The sequence below is a fragment of the Volvox carteri genome (genome assembly GCF_000143455.1).
Source record: "Volvox carteri f. nagariensis unplaced genomic scaffold VOLCAscaffold_67, whole genome shotgun sequence".
Taxonomy (NCBI): domain Eukaryota; kingdom Viridiplantae; phylum Chlorophyta; class Chlorophyceae; order Chlamydomonadales; family Volvocaceae; genus Volvox; species Volvox carteri.
The window spans coordinates 322,017-336,927 of record NW_003307610.1 but is presented as its reverse complement, the minus strand read 5'-3'; the positions used below and the strand labels follow the sequence as shown (position 1 = coordinate 336,927).

Genomic DNA, 14,911 nt, shown 5'->3' with positions numbered 1-14,911 from the left:
TCCCTCCCTCCCCCCTCTCGCCCCCTCCCCCCTCCCCCCCCTTCCGGAGGCCCTTACCTGCACCTCCATCGCGAATCCCAGCGCATCATCCGGTCCGTGGAAGGCCACCGCGAAGGCGTCTCCCTCCGTGAACACCTCGTAGCCGCTGTGGCTCGCGATGGCCTGAGAGGAGAGGAGAGGAGAGGAGAGGAGGGGGAGCCGACGGAAGGGGGCGAGAGGGGGGAGGGGGCGAGAGGGGGGAGGGAGGGACGGAGGGGACGGGGGGCGGAAGAGAAAATGACAAGTGAGAAGGGCAGGTGCGGAACGGCCCAGGGCACCTGTTCTTCCCCCAGCGTCCGGGGTGCTTACACCATTCCCTGCACCTAGGAAAGACCTGCACCGTTTCCTTCCGTAGCTTTGTAACGCATAAGGGCCGAGGTGAGATATTGGACCATGTGGCCAAAACCCTTAAAAAAAGAAGAAACCTGGCGCGGACACAAATGGTACATGCTTTTTCCGATTGCCTCGCCTTTCAACCGTTAAAACCATTAAAAATAGTCAAAATCGTTAGTATGAATAAAACCGTTTAAACCGTTTTTTTAATAAAAACTGTTAAACAGCATTAAAACCGCTAAGACCCGGAACCCGGAACCCACCTCACCCTACCTGGCGCATTATACGGTGATGGGTGGCCAGGCAGCCATCCATCACACCCGAAGAAAGCACCTCCCACAGCAAGGTGGAGTTCTAGGGACCCGGCAAGGGCCGCACCGTGAGGAGGAAAAAGGGGGAGGGGCCCAAAGCCAGGCGGGTACGGTTGCGGATTTCATACAGAAAGCAGGGATGGGCGGTCGGGCGGAGTGGATTACTACGCATTTATGCGAGGTGCGGGGTTGTGGTGGTTGACGGTTGGCCGTTGGCGAGTTGGTTGGTGGCAATCTGAGGATTAAAAGGAAATAGTTATCGACCTGGAAAAGAACTTGAAACGGAGAAAGGGATTCAAAACCGGTGATGATGCGAGATGATGGGACGGGTGGCATTACTGCATGGTAGGTTTACGCTTCCAGCATCCGTACACGTCCTCCGTTCATCCGTACACTCTCCCCCTTACCTGTATATCGGTCATCACAAGTGTTGTGGCGGGTCCCGGACCTGGCGGGCGAGCTGTACGGCAATCAAGTGACGGCGGCCGCGAGCAACGCGCCGCCAGCAAATAGCCGACGGCGACCAGCATCGCTAGGCCCACCAGGCCGCCAAGCGCTGCGCCCAACGGCAGTCCCACTCTTCGTGCCGTACTGCTCCGTCCTCCAGAGTTTCTGTCGCCGCCGTTGGGGGCTGCATCCTCGCGGGCGTTCCCATCACCCGCGGCGGCGTTACCTAGGGAGTTTCTGTACAGCTGCCCTAGGATGGCTCGGTACGGAAAACCTGGAGGTAAAGCCGTACAGAGGGCCGTAGAGGAGGCCGATTTGATGTGGACCACACATTGGGTGGTGATTGCAACATCCCGTCTTTCCCCGGGGTTACAGCGTACGTACGTAGAACCAAATTGGAGTCCCTTAATTTCTAACAGTTGCTGCGGAGGGAGTTACAAAGTTCATATATACATAGAAATATATTTTAATATAAATATAACTTTTAGAAGTAATAAAAATAATAGGTTTATCATGTGTATATATGCGTATTGCTTTATCTACCCATCTTTCCCTTGTATCTTGTAATCCTACCTTACACCACAGTCTACCACGTAACTTACACCACTTTTGCAAGTATACATGTGTGTTATGTGTGCAATGTGTGTTATGTGTGTTATGTGTGTTATGTGTGTTATGTGTGTTATGTGTGTTATGTGTGTTATGTGTGTTATGTGTGTTATGTGTGTTATGTGTGTTATGTGTGTTATGTGTGTTATGTGTGTTATGTGTGCTATTTGGCGCCAGTCGTATCCCGACCTCACGTTCGGCAATGGCTTCAAACCCATTGGCCACCGCCGTGGCCAAGGGCACGAACTCCTCCGCTCCTTGCAGCCAGAAGGCGTCGCCATCTCCTTCCAATCCGAGCACTGCCGTCGCATCCGCTGCTGCGGCGTACAGCTGCCGTACGCTAGCGGCAGCGGCGCCGGTAGAGTTGGAGTTTGGCGGCGGCTCCGCCGCCGGCGACGGCACAGCTGCAGCCGCTGTGAGCTGCAGGGCGCTGGCGGCAACATCGTCAAGTGCACGCCTGCCAGCGGAAGTAGCAGCGTCCGTAGCGATAAGAATTCAGGATGCGACAGCAATAAGAGTTAGCGGCAGGTGCCGTACACTGGCAGCAGCGCCAGCACACACCACCAGCAGTGTGTTTTTTCGCTAACAAGAGAGGTAAAGGTGTCACAGTGGCCATATAGGACATGGCACTTCAAAACCAAAGACCAATCGAGCCGTATTGTGTGGGATGAAGCACTATCCAAACAATTGCCGTACCTGTACGCCGTACTGTACGGCAATGTGATGTCCAGTGCCACATTGCCGTGGCTTATGGCCGTTGAAATTGCCTGCACGTGACAAAGCGGGGGCAGAAAAGCGGGGGTAGAAAAGCGGGGGTAGAAAAGCGGAGGTAGAAAAGCGGGGGTAGAAAAGCGGGGGCAGAAAATCGGGGGTAGAAAAGCGGGGGTAGACAAGGGGGGGTAGAAAAGCGGGGGTAGAAAAGCGGGGGTAGAAAAGCGGGGGTAGAAAAGCGGGGGTAGACAAGGGGGGGTAGACAAGGGGGGGTAGAAAAGCGGGGGTAGAAAAGCGGGGGTAGAAAAGCGGGGGTAGAAAAGCGGGGGCAGAAAAGCGGGGGCAGAAAAGCGGGGGTAGAAAAGCGGGGGTAGAAAAGCGGGGGTAGAAAACCGGGGGTAGAAAAGCGGGGGTAGAAAAGCGGGGATACCAGGCGGCGAGTAATGATAGTAGCTAGTCTGCAGTGACACAACGAATTCGGTGAAGTGAAGAAGGCAGACTTTTTAACCTTTGTTTCCTCTTCTTTTATTTGTACTATATTTAGGACGTAGGAATGAGGTATCACGGCAATCAGCCGCGACGGCCGCCTCCAGTCACAGGTGTCTGCGGCGTTGGCGGCGCCAGCCCTAGCGGCGTTGACGGAGGCGGCGGAGACAGCGACCGGCTCTTGCCTGTGAGAGGGAGAGTAGATCCTCCGGATGAAGACCTAGGAGGTCGCCAGCTTGATCGCCTGCGGGGGCGGCCGCGGCAAGGAGCGACAAGAGACCGCCGCCGCCGCCGCCGCCGCCGCCGTCGCCAGCGCCGCCTCCGCCGGCGGTACATGTGTACTCCGAGTCTGACGTGTTGGATCTTAAACGGGTGCTCAAAGCCGTCACAAGTCCATACAACCCCAAATCCTGCTGCTGCTGCTGCTGCTGCCGCTGCCGCGGCGGCGGCGGCTGCGACGGCGACGGCGACAGCGGCGGCGGCTCCTGAATCCAAGGCTGCCGTGCGTGCGGTGTACCTGCTTGTAGGTCGCCAAATTCGCCTGGAGGAGTTCACCCATGGTGGGTTTCCAAAGTGGTGCGAAAATGGTTTATATTTACAAGAGCCGTCGGACAGCACAGCAGCTGCAGTGACGCCGCGGCCGGCGGCCTTAACGGCAGTGGTCTGCCGTGCGCACGAGTTTTGTCGATGCTACAGTCGTATGACGCGACAGTGGACTTCACTGGCAGCAGCACAGCTTCGCTGCTGTATTGTAACGGTCAGCAATAACTGCGATGCTACAACACGCGAAACGCATACCGGAAATTTTGGTGGATGGAAATACTGGAAAAACAACTTGTTCAGAACATTACTGAAAAATAGTTCGACGATCGTGTAGCTAGAGCTTATTTAGGCACGGGGACGACGCACCGACTTACGAATGTGCAGGGACTTGTTTGCCAAGATGCCGTACTTGAGGTCCCACTCGTAACCCACCAGCCTGACGGGCAGCCGCAGAACAACATGTATGTATGTATGTGTGTGCGTGAGTTGTGGGACATCTATATGCATCAGGGGCCATCGAAAGGTTGCGTGTTGCTCGATAGCTCGTTTCCATGCCTCGCGTTGTGTCTCTCGTGTCATAGAGGAAATGTACGGCCCAGGTCCTGACACGACCTAGGTTCTTAGACATTGTCGTACCTGTCGTACACTGAACACAGCGCAAGGCACAGTACGAACTCACATTATCTACGACTGGCGTTGCGAAATGATCTGATTTCACTGCGCTAAAACACATCCCGCGAATGAGTCTCTAGAAGAGAATATTGCGCCCAACAACCCGCAAGATCGTTTACTCTTAAGGACCCATGGGTCACTCACTCGGTAAAACCGCCTGCGTACGACAGAGCTTGCAGGTCCATACGGTGCGACCGCAGCAGTAGCCACACGTTGCTGGCCTCGCCAACGAATGGCGCCACGTTGACTTGTTGACCGTGTCTTACTGCTGCTGCGGCGGCGGCTGCTACTGCCGCTACAACAGCAGCTACTGCCGAAGTTGTCGAGGTGCGCGGCTGAGGTGGCGGCGGTGGCGGCGAGGATGGCAGTAGCAGCCCCAAACCAGGTCCTGACTGTACAAGTGCTGCTGCTACTGCCGGTATTTCAAGCGCTACTGCTGGTGCGGCATTGGCGCTACTGCTCTGACTTGACTTGGATTTCCAGCACTGCGAGTGGAGGTGGTTGCAGTGGCGAAACCCGGCACGAAGGGCCCAGGGGAGAGACGGCGGGTTCGCGTTTGGGGATTCCGAGGCGGCGGCAACGGTGGTGGCATTGGCCGCTGTGGTGGTAGCGGAGGTTGCCGTTGTGATCGCGGCTGTGGCATTGGCGGTAGCAGCAGTGCCGGCAGTAGTGCGCGTAGTGGATAAGAAGGTGGCGTTGTCACTTGGAGCAGTATGTACGGCAGCTGCGGCGGCGGCAGGGTCCTGTACGACCGAGCTTCCAGGTAGGAGAGCCGCCGCCAGCTTGCCGTACATCCCTGTCAGAGCCGCGGGGGAGGGGAACCATCGGATAATTTCGCTGATCGGAAAAGAAGGGAACTTTACATTTAGCTTCCCAGTCTATTTATTAAAGTAAAATGTTGGCTACAGGCGCCTCACCCGCCGCATCCCACCAATGCAGTCAACCCACCCGGCGCGGATTCCCGCGTGAGCCGCAGCGCCGCAGCGGCCCAGTCAATGGTGAAGAGGCAGCGGCCCGCCGCAAACAGCGGATTGACCGCGCCGCACAGCGGTGCGCCCGAGTGCTCATCCACCGCCCCACCAGCAACCAGCAGCTCCGCCGGCGACACGGGCACGGTGCTGCGGGAGACGCGCAGTCCTCCGGGCGTGAAGGGTGCGGCGTTGCCGGCGGCAAGGGCGGCGTAGAGACGGAGTGCGGCAGGCAGGGCGGGGCCTCCTAGAGGAGTAGGACGGGGAGAGGAACGGGAGGGGGGGCGGGTGAGAGAGGGAGGCATGCTGCGAGGACGCTAGCAAGGAGGATGCCCCGTAGCGCAGTCAAGCAAAGCCGGGCACGTGCATCCCCTGCCGTACTTTCCGCACAAGTGTACAAACTCCCGCAGGCCCCTGCCTGCCCATCCTGCCCTCGCTCCACTCCCTCCCTGCCCTGCATCCTTCTGCCCTCCCTTGCCCGCCATCCGCTCCCTTGCCCGCCATCCGCTCCCTTGCCCGCCATCCCCTCCCTCACCTCTCCTCTTCCTCTCCTCTCCCCTCTCTCCCCTCTCCCCTACCCCCTACCTCCCCTCCCCCCTATCTCCCCTCCCTCCTCCCTGGACTGCCCTGCCTCACCCAGCGCCGGTGTGAAGTCATTCAGGTCGAACCACACGCCCTGCTCCGTGCCGTTGGTCTGCACCAGAGACGCCATGATGGCGGACAGAACCGCCCAGCCCTTGCAACCTGAACGAGCGCTCGTTAGAATGCAAGTATTGCAAAGAATTAGGGAGGCTTCACATCCATGCATGAGCTCATGGCCCTCGGATGGCGTGACGCGAACCCGGCTCCGGGATTAGTAAAACATCGTGCAAGGTGCTGCGCAGAGCACGCGTGACAACTCGTCGCCTGCGAAGAGCGTTATTCCTTAGAACCAGGCATCGTGATAACTTAGGAAACTGGCAGAAAATTTTATCAGGAAATACAGAAGGGTGTGTCTTATAGGCCCGCGATTTATGAATATTGCTGAGTAAAGGTTATAGGATAGGGATGACTTAGGGAGAGATCAACCTGGCCCCGCACCCTGCTACCCTCGCCCTGGCCTCTAGGTGCTCTTCTTCCAGCCACGACCCCCCTTCCCCCCCCCGCCCCCACCTCACCCACCCGGCATCAGGTCCATACACAGCACGTGGTCCTCTCGGCCGTCCCCGTCCAGATCCCGATTAAGAAGCCCCGAAACCAGCTGCACCAGCAGCGGCCACGTCGGCGGCAGCGCCTCCACCTCCTCCGCCGCTGACAGGGCCTCGACCCCATTTCCGCCGCCGCCGGCTGCCGCCGCCGCCGCCACCAGCGCCCGCCACCAGTCCCGCCGATACAGCAGCAGCAGGGGGACAGCGGCGGGACCCCCCGGCTGGCCCGGCCGCGGCAGCAGCATATCACGCGACAGGGGATGTCGCCCGGCAGCTACGTCCGAGTCCACCTGCCCAAGCCAGCTAAAGTTGCCGGCAGCGTGCGCGCGAAGCTGCAGTGGGGCGGCACATGGAAGCCGAGCGGCGCAGTCGGGGAGTAGCGTGGCCAGGGGCTTGGGGCATGCTGTAACAACAGCAGTTTTGACAAGTGTTGTACAGCCGTACGAAATGTACGGCCATCATGAGCGAAGGGGCAACTTTGATGCCAATCATCTGTAATTGCATTTCCAACCACCAATAATATTTATACATGGACGGTAAAGCCACGATTGCATCTGAAGCATCATGAAGCACCCAGACGGCTCCTTTGCGAAGGACGCCAGCGTAGCAACAACGAAGGTGTTGTTGTGGGCAGTGCTGGGCAAAGGAAAGGGCAGCGCGCTGCAATGGGCAAGGGCGGTGAGAGGTGACCTGGCTTCCTTACCCCTTACCAGTGGCAGGGCCGCCATCTCCGCGAGACCAAGCACCGTCAAGGTTGCGACGGCATCAGCTGAGCCCTCATCGACTGCTGCTGCTCCCCCTGATGCCGTTGATGCCGATGACGCCGACGACATCGATGTTAGATGTGACGTGTTCCAAGGTTCCGAAAACTTTTCAAGAAGTAATTCCGTGGGCTCCTCGGAGTACCGGGTCAGATGTACGGCGGATCGCAGAGGAAATCGCTGTTCGCGCGCAAGGAATTCATACGTCGGCAGACTTGGTCTCAAGCCGCAGGACACCGTGACCAAGTTGCGGTGAGCCTGTTGCGCGTGGTAAAAAACAATTAGTGAGGAGAGAGTTGCGATCTGTTCATTGTATAAGTCTGTAACTAAGGAGGCGTTGCATGGCGCGCTGGCGCACCTGGTTGGGTGAGGGCGGCGCGTTGGAATGATCTGACGACAAATCGATGACCGTTGCCCTGTAGGAATGGAAGGGAACAGAACCTCCGGCGTCTGGGATTGTTATTTTTCTGACAAAATTCTGTTATACTTCACATGTTATATTACTTGAGAAATATTCCGTGCTATTCCGAACTGTGGGTAAAGCCAAGCTGCTTGCACTTTGGTGTTGCGTGCAGTATTTTAATCGCCCACCTGGTCGTTGCTGTACATGATAAAATTTGAATTATAACCACGGCGTAGATGTTTATCAGGATAATACGCATCTTGTAAGTGGGCCCACTGATGAACGACGACTGCGCCTCGTTCAGCATGTTTTCAGCCTCTCATACCTAGCAGTACAATAATTCTTGCTACTGACATGGAATTTTAAGATTTCTTAAATCTTCCATCCAGTGGCGAGAGCGGGATATCAAAATGCCACGTTGTGGGAAGTGCAGGGGGTCCATTCGTCTAGTAGTTGCAAGAATTTAAGTAGTGATTCAAAGGGCAATATATATATTTTACACTAATGTTTTGTGTCCCTGCATGGTCCTGCTGCATTAATGGAAGTTTTCGTTACGATGGTGTGCCTTTCAGCCTCTGTTAGCCAAAGTAACATGCGCGACAGCACAACGGATAACTCCTGACATGGCACAAAAAACATCCTCTTGACCTGGCACAATGCTATCCAGAATAAAAAAGAGCTGTAGATAGACGTTGCTCGTCATTGTGACTCTATCGACCTCCGCTTGTACGAAGAAGCATTGCACTTCTGAGGTCATGTAAGCAAGGCGTTGCTTCCTTTAGCGAGACCTGTATATGTATGTGCCATACATGCCGACACTGCATAGAAATTGTTGAAGGTTCAGCCTTTGTTCTTTTTGCTTGGGCGCCATCACAGAATACGTAGTATCTACAAGTTTTTGCGCTTAAATCTGTTATGCCGAGCTACGCGCTCCGCCTGCTTGGCTAGAATAATAACATAACAGCCTTTCGAGCTATTGAGCACATCCCGTAGTAAAAACGTTGACAAGTATATTTAACGTTTCCTTAGCATCTTTAATAAGATCCGTCCTCAAAAGGCAGCAGATAAAGCCCAACCGTCACATTGCGGTAGGGAATTGCATTCTCTGGAAAGATCTGGAAATCTTGCGGCAACGCTGCCATGCCTTTTCCTTCGGGTGTAAGAGCCATAACAGGGCACCGCTGCAGATATTGCCGCCGACACTTTTATGTGTGGTCGACTTACAAGCTTACAAGTGTGCTGGCATGTGCTGCTGCCGCATGGCTTTCGCATGTTCGGAAAAGAAGTTACAAGTCGCGGCGGTGCGAGTAATAGAAGACGTAGATTCAGCATGTGACGGCATGTGGCTGGCTGCTGCGGCCACACCAAAGCAACGAGGTATTCCACACGTAGGCCAGGGAAGGCCCGGATGAATCGTGAGGTGTCAAGGCGCGGGCCCCCTACCAATGTTCCGTAGAACCCACGACCCCAACAACCGCTGACAGGGTGTTTCCACTGAGAAGTTTGTTAGCGACGTTTTTGAAAATTCTCACCCGGCACCTCGCCTTTGCTCACTTTCTTTTGCAATATCGCTTATTCTATATAAATGTTTGATAGAAATGAAAAGGGAATGTTGGGAGGCGAAGGAACGGCGAAGAACGTAGGGCCCATGTGGAAACAGGGGCCTTGTTAGCGGTCCAGTAAGTCCATAAAAGTTATAGGACCCCCGGACCAGCCAATAAGGTCCGATAACTTTGAGCGCGAAAATTTTGTGAGCTCCTTTTTGAAATCTACTTGCACCCGGTCTTCTGTACACTTTCAGTCTACAACCCTGACTGCTTGCCGGCCTGCGTCGTTGACCGAACCGAAAATGTCGCAGAACCAGTCGCCCTCGCCGATTCCTTCTGGCAATATGCCCTCATTTCTCCTTTACTGACTACAATATTGTCCTCGAATTAGGGTGTTTTGGCGCTAAATGACGTGCTAAAAGATGGTTTCGGGGCTACTAGTGGAAACACCATTTTGTTAGGGTTTGTTAGCGCGCCAATAACTTTTTCGCGGCTAACAAACAGACTTTTCAGTGGAAACACCCTGTGAGTCAGTCATCGGCCCTGTGACGCCCAGCAGCACTTCTCAAGGGGGAGGACCTTAGCTTGGCAAGCCTTGCATCACCTGTGGACATTCACTTCCACATAGCTACTATCAATTGTGTGTGTGCATGTGTGTAAATATAGACAGCTTCCAAATGATCATGCAAGTTCGTCCAAGACCAATGTACCTTGACATAAATTTAAATCGTTTTAGCTTCAGCAGATTTAGCAATTTCAACTCTTGGAATGCTACTTCTAGCTGTCCATTATCTCCAGCACACTTACCGCCAGTTCTGTATGAAGCCTTGCAGTCTTCTCAAACCACATCACCGAAGTTGACATTTAGCAATGGATAACGGACCGTAGTGACAGCTGGCGTGTACATGCAACACTTGTACGGCTGAGGCCTGGTCAGGTACGGCGAGGCCGTTTTTTGTTAATCTAGTTTGAAGTCTTACCAAAATTCATATCGCTTTTGACACATGTCCTGCTTATCTTCATGCGTGATGCGACATGCTGGTAACATCTCATTGCTTTAGTCAAGCATTATAATTGAAAAGCAACGCGGCGTTGACAAGCATAGGTTAATATGTCTGCCATTCCTAACACCGTAACATGGCATGGAAGGCCCCCAGAGGCAGGTAGGACTAGAATGTGACTGGCCGCCGATTTCCACTTTGATAGAGACAGTCACACAAAAAGCCCCATCGCTGTCCATCCGTAGGTGGAAATATACTGTCATCAAGACTTATCCCGGATTTTCGCACATGGCGAATGTAGGGTACAGTGTCTTGAGCTTCCGTTTCGCCATGCAATGTGCACCAACCTGGTCTTGCACCAACCTGGCGATCCACTTCATTCCAAGCAGGTGGTCCCCGCTCACCACATTTACCAGCTTGCTTGGGAACCCTGGCACGGCGGTCAACGCCAGCGCTTCCGGGAAGCATGACCAGCGCGGACTCCTGAATCCAGTCCATCTCGCAACCTCGGCAGCTTTACTGCCTTGTCAACCACCTCCAGCAGACGGCGGCGACGGCGGAAGCGGTGGCCCCATGCCTAATCCCCTCTACAGCTTGGCCGTGCAGTCCCCTCAAGAGGTAGTTCTCACGTTGGCATCGTTTGCCGTCACCAAACTCGCATATGTCCGCGTGACTAAAGCTTTTCGGGAGCTTTACATGCTGGAGGCGGGAGTGGATGTGCGATTCCGGCTCACGTTCGCGGCGAGCGGAGTGCAGGTAAGCACCTGCCGGCCGCCTCGTTCACTTTTCCCCCTTTTCCCCCCCCCCTCGCCCTCGGCCCCCACTCCACCCCGCGGGGCTTTTCCTGTCCGCGCGTTCTCCTCCTCCCACTTCCCTTCTCCTCGCTCTCGGTTGACAGCTTCTTTGCTGTTAAGACATATTCCACGTCGATAGTTACATGCCATTCCTTACGGCCACACCGTGACTCGGGACGACCCCGCGGCAGCTGCGGCATTTTCGTTGAGCTTCTGTTCCCCGCGGCACACAAGCACTATGGGAAGTGGTGCACTGTGCAGCACTTGCTTGCGATGAATATCATATACATCAAGGTATACATCAAGGTACACATCAAGGTTGTTCAAAACGTGTAGTTTCCCGCCACGTTTTCCTCTTGTCCCGCAGGCCCGCGCGGTTATTGACGGCCTCCCAGCTGACATTGTGGCGCTCGCGCTGCCGCTGGATCTTGATAAGATCGTGGCGGCGGGGATCATCCACCCGGATTGGAGGAACCGCTACCCGTGCAACTCAATTGTGTGCGAAACCACCGTTGCGTTTGTCGTACGGCAGGTGGGTAGTTGGGCGGTTGGTGGTTGGAAATGGAGGCGCCTGGAACTCTGTAAGGATGTTCTTCCAGGGCGGAGGACCTCTGGCTGTGTAGTCCTCGGAGGGGAGACCCCTCAGCTTCGTGGTGGTAGGGGGGATGGGACGCCTGGTGGTAGGGGGGATGGGACGCCTGGTGGTAGGGGAGGGGGCCCTCGTCGTGAGGGGGGCCGTGAGGGGGGCCGTGAGGGGGGCCGTGAGGGGGGGCGTGAGGGGGGCGTGAGGGGGGCCGTGAGGGGGGCGTGAGGGGGGCCGTGAGGGGGGGCGTGAGGGGGGCGTGAGGGGGGCCGTGAGGGGGGCGTGAGGGGGGCCGTGAGGGGGGCCGTGAGGGGGGCCGTGAGGGGGGGCGTGAGGGGGGCCGTGAGGGGGGCCGTGAGGGGGGCCTCCTGGTGGTAAAGGGGGGGGGAGCCTGGTGGGGAGGGGTCGTGGAAGATGGCGGGTTGAGTGCGGTGTGGTGATGATGCTCGGCTGTAGTTCCCGTACCCCCCAATAGCCTCCCTGGACTCGCTTAAGGCTGGGTTTTTTTGCCAATTTTGGCCACGTTGAATTTGACTCCACAAAACGTGAAAACGCATTCCTTACCCTCCCTCCCTGGACTGGTTTGGGTTTCAGGGCAACCCCAAGAACATTCGTACATGGGACGACCTGACTCGACCCGACGTGGAGGTGGTGCTGGCGAACCCCAAGACCGCCGGTGTGGCCAGGTGGGGTGTCGGGGGCGGGGTGGGGGAATACACGTGTATGACGTGTCGGTCTATGTGTGCATGTGTGTGTATATGCAGGTAGGTAGGTAGGTAGGTATGTCGGAAACGTGCTGAGACGGAGGTGGAGTTCTATCTTTGGATTTTCTTCCCACTGTCCAACCACCTCCCAACCACCAACTACCTATCCAACCGTCTCTTGAGTCTTGACCAGACGTCGGCAACCGCAGTTTTGTGGTCTTTTGGGAACGTTTAGGACGCCTGTTTTACTGCAACCCAAAGTTTTTTCTGACCGCGCGACAGGCCCCGGTCAAACGGCCCTACGGGCCGCATATGAGGCCTTAACTGCCTTTGGATAACGTATGTATGTATGTATGTGCGATGTACCAGTTTTACTGCTGGCTGCGAGGTTAGGTTTGGGAGCTTTTTTACGGTCTTGGGAACATTGGTACGATCCGAGGGTGTGTTGTGAGCCTAAGAGCTGCCTGAGATGTCTGGTCCACCTTGACTATCTCTCTATCTCACCCGGTGGATCCTCGTATTTTTTATTCGTACTTACGTGCATACATACATACATACGTACAGGTGGATCTTTTTGGCGCTGTGGGGCGCTAAGATGCGGCACGGCCACGAAGCTGCCCTCAACTACGTGACTAAGGTGTTTGGGAACGTCGTCGTACAGCCCAGAGACGCCCGAGAGGCTTCGGATGTGTTTTACAAACAAAAGGTGGGCGACGTCCTTTTAACGTACGAGAACGAAGTCATCCTCACCAACGAAGTGTACGGCGATAAGGCGCTGCCGTACTTGGTTCCGTCGTACAATATCCGTATCGAGTGTCCGCTGGCGCTTGTGGATAAGGTGAGCACTGCTGTTATTGTTATTGTGAGAGCGGGTCATTTCCTATTTCATTTGTTACAGCGGCGGCCAACCGGCTCGTGTGCAACCCTCCCCCCCTTAAACGAGCGACACCCGCACATGGAAAGGCGGGTGCAACACTGTGGGTCTCTTACTTCCGGAGTGCACCCCCCTTCCCCCGGCAGGTGGTGGAGGGGAGGGGGCCTCAGGTGCAGAAGGCCGCTACCACCTTTTGCCGCTTCCTCTTCACACCCGCGGCACAGTCCGAGTTCGCCAAGCTGGGTTTCCGAATCAACCCCCGCACGTGCAAGGAAGTGGCGGCGCGGCAGACGGGATTACCGCCGGCTCAGCTGTGGCAGGTGAGGCTGCTGTCCGGGGGGGGCATACATACATATATACCTTACATACATTCATACATATATATACATATACATACATACGGGTGATAGGTGAGAGTTTGCCGGGGTAAAGGGTAGAGAGGTCCGTTGAGGTTGATCGGGGGGGGGGTAAAGACGTGTGTGTGCCTGAAGGGAGATGTGTTTTTTGCACATCCGCCAGATGCCCCCCCTCCCGGTAATCCCCCCGTCCTGAAATCTGTTTATGTGTCTGTATGTCTGTATGTCCTGTCCTATCTCCCCTCCTTCCTCCTTCCTTTCCCCGCACTTCTCCAGGTCGACAAGGAGCTGGGTGGCTGGGCGCGAGCGCAGGAACAGTTTTTTGATGCGGGGGCAATCCTTGACAAGATTCAGTCGAGTGTGGGCCAACAGCGGGTGGCGAAGCAGCAGGCGGCGGGGTCGGCCGGGGGGAGTAGGGGCTGGTGGTGACCTAGTTGCCGGGGGAGACGGGATGATGTGTGCTCGCGTGCGCTTTCGAATATGTTCCTGTGTTTCCTTTGCGCGCTGGGTCCATCCGGACGTAGATGGGATTATGTGCCTGTATGTCGGTCTGTACGTATGTATGTATTTATGTGTGTATGTGTGTGTGCCTGTAAAGATGACGGTAACGGTGACTGCTCGGCGATGCTGAAAAGCTTGAAATTAGGAGAGCCGCGGCTACGCGTTTTGTTCAGTTTGGGGATTTGTGTTGAGGTCTGGCCTGGTTGAGTTGTTAGATATAGCCTCGGGAAGACACGTATTTTCTTTTCTTGGTTCGCTTTCTTTCTGTCTGTCTTAGCCTTGACTGCAAATCGGCTTAAGCCTAGGCCTAGTTAGAGCTAAATCTGTAGTGTGTAGCTGGCTGCGGTGGATCCTTGCAGTTGGAAGGGGCTCCCTTACTTTCCATTCTCGCCGTGCTCTTCTTGAATCGGGCTCGTTCTGGGTCCTGAAGGCCCCAGCCCCTTCGGCTGCTTCACCTTTGGCGGTGAATAGAGGTGGTTGTGTTGGTGGTGGGAGGAGGAAGCGTGTCGGGTTTTGGCGGTGGTGGCTGTTTGGGGAGCTCGGCTCGGACAGAAGGCTCGGGGGGAACTTGGAGGTGGGGTTGGGGGGGTGGGGAGCACAACAACGGTGATATGGATTGGGAGGCAAAGTGGGGAATGCGCGCCTACATGCAGCGCCTAGACGGCCACTAGGCCGCCCCGGTGCTAAGGTGGTGCGGGTGGATGCTGGCAGGAAAGGTGCGGTGAAAGGAAAGGTGGGGTTGCCGGAACCGAAGCGCGCTCATTTCCAAAAAACCTCCGAACGGATCTGCCGCACTGAGAGCAGCAGCAGCAGGAGGACGGAGGACAGAGGAGGAAAGCGGTATCGTATTCGGAAGATCCTGTGCATTTTCTGGAGGTGTGAGGTGAGGTGAGGTGGTGAAGAACTGGGTGGGGTAGGCAAAAGCGACCGGACCCGGAAACACTATCATCGCGCATCTCCTTCGACGGTGTTGTCGAGCGCGCGAACCGCGTGTACTCCACATTACCCCCTCCCCCGAAATGGAGCGGACTTCTTTGTGGAGGAACCGGAACCTCAGGATCCGGAACGAGATACAGCGATT

The 14,911-nt window shown here is 55.8% G+C and overlaps 1 protein-coding gene across 1 annotated transcript in view; it reads left to right on the top strand.

The window, feature by feature from the left end:
* Window positions 1-13,734, top strand: part of VOLCADRAFT_40475 (uncharacterized protein) — a gene marked incomplete at both ends in the record, with an annotated part of 16,452 nt that extends 2,718 nt beyond the window's left edge. The window contains 6 exons of the mRNA XM_002956952.1: window positions 10,512-10,774; window positions 11,180-11,344; window positions 11,990-12,081; window positions 12,664-12,937; window positions 13,120-13,293; window positions 13,606-13,734. Of these exons, the coding sequence (XP_002956998.1) occupies window positions 10,512-10,774; window positions 11,180-11,344; window positions 11,990-12,081; window positions 12,664-12,937; window positions 13,120-13,293; window positions 13,606-13,734 (1,097 nt within the window). The remainder of the gene's footprint in view (window positions 1-10,511; window positions 10,775-11,179; window positions 11,345-11,989; window positions 12,082-12,663; window positions 12,938-13,119; window positions 13,294-13,605) is intronic.
* Window positions 13,735-14,911: the final 1,177 nt, after the last annotated feature.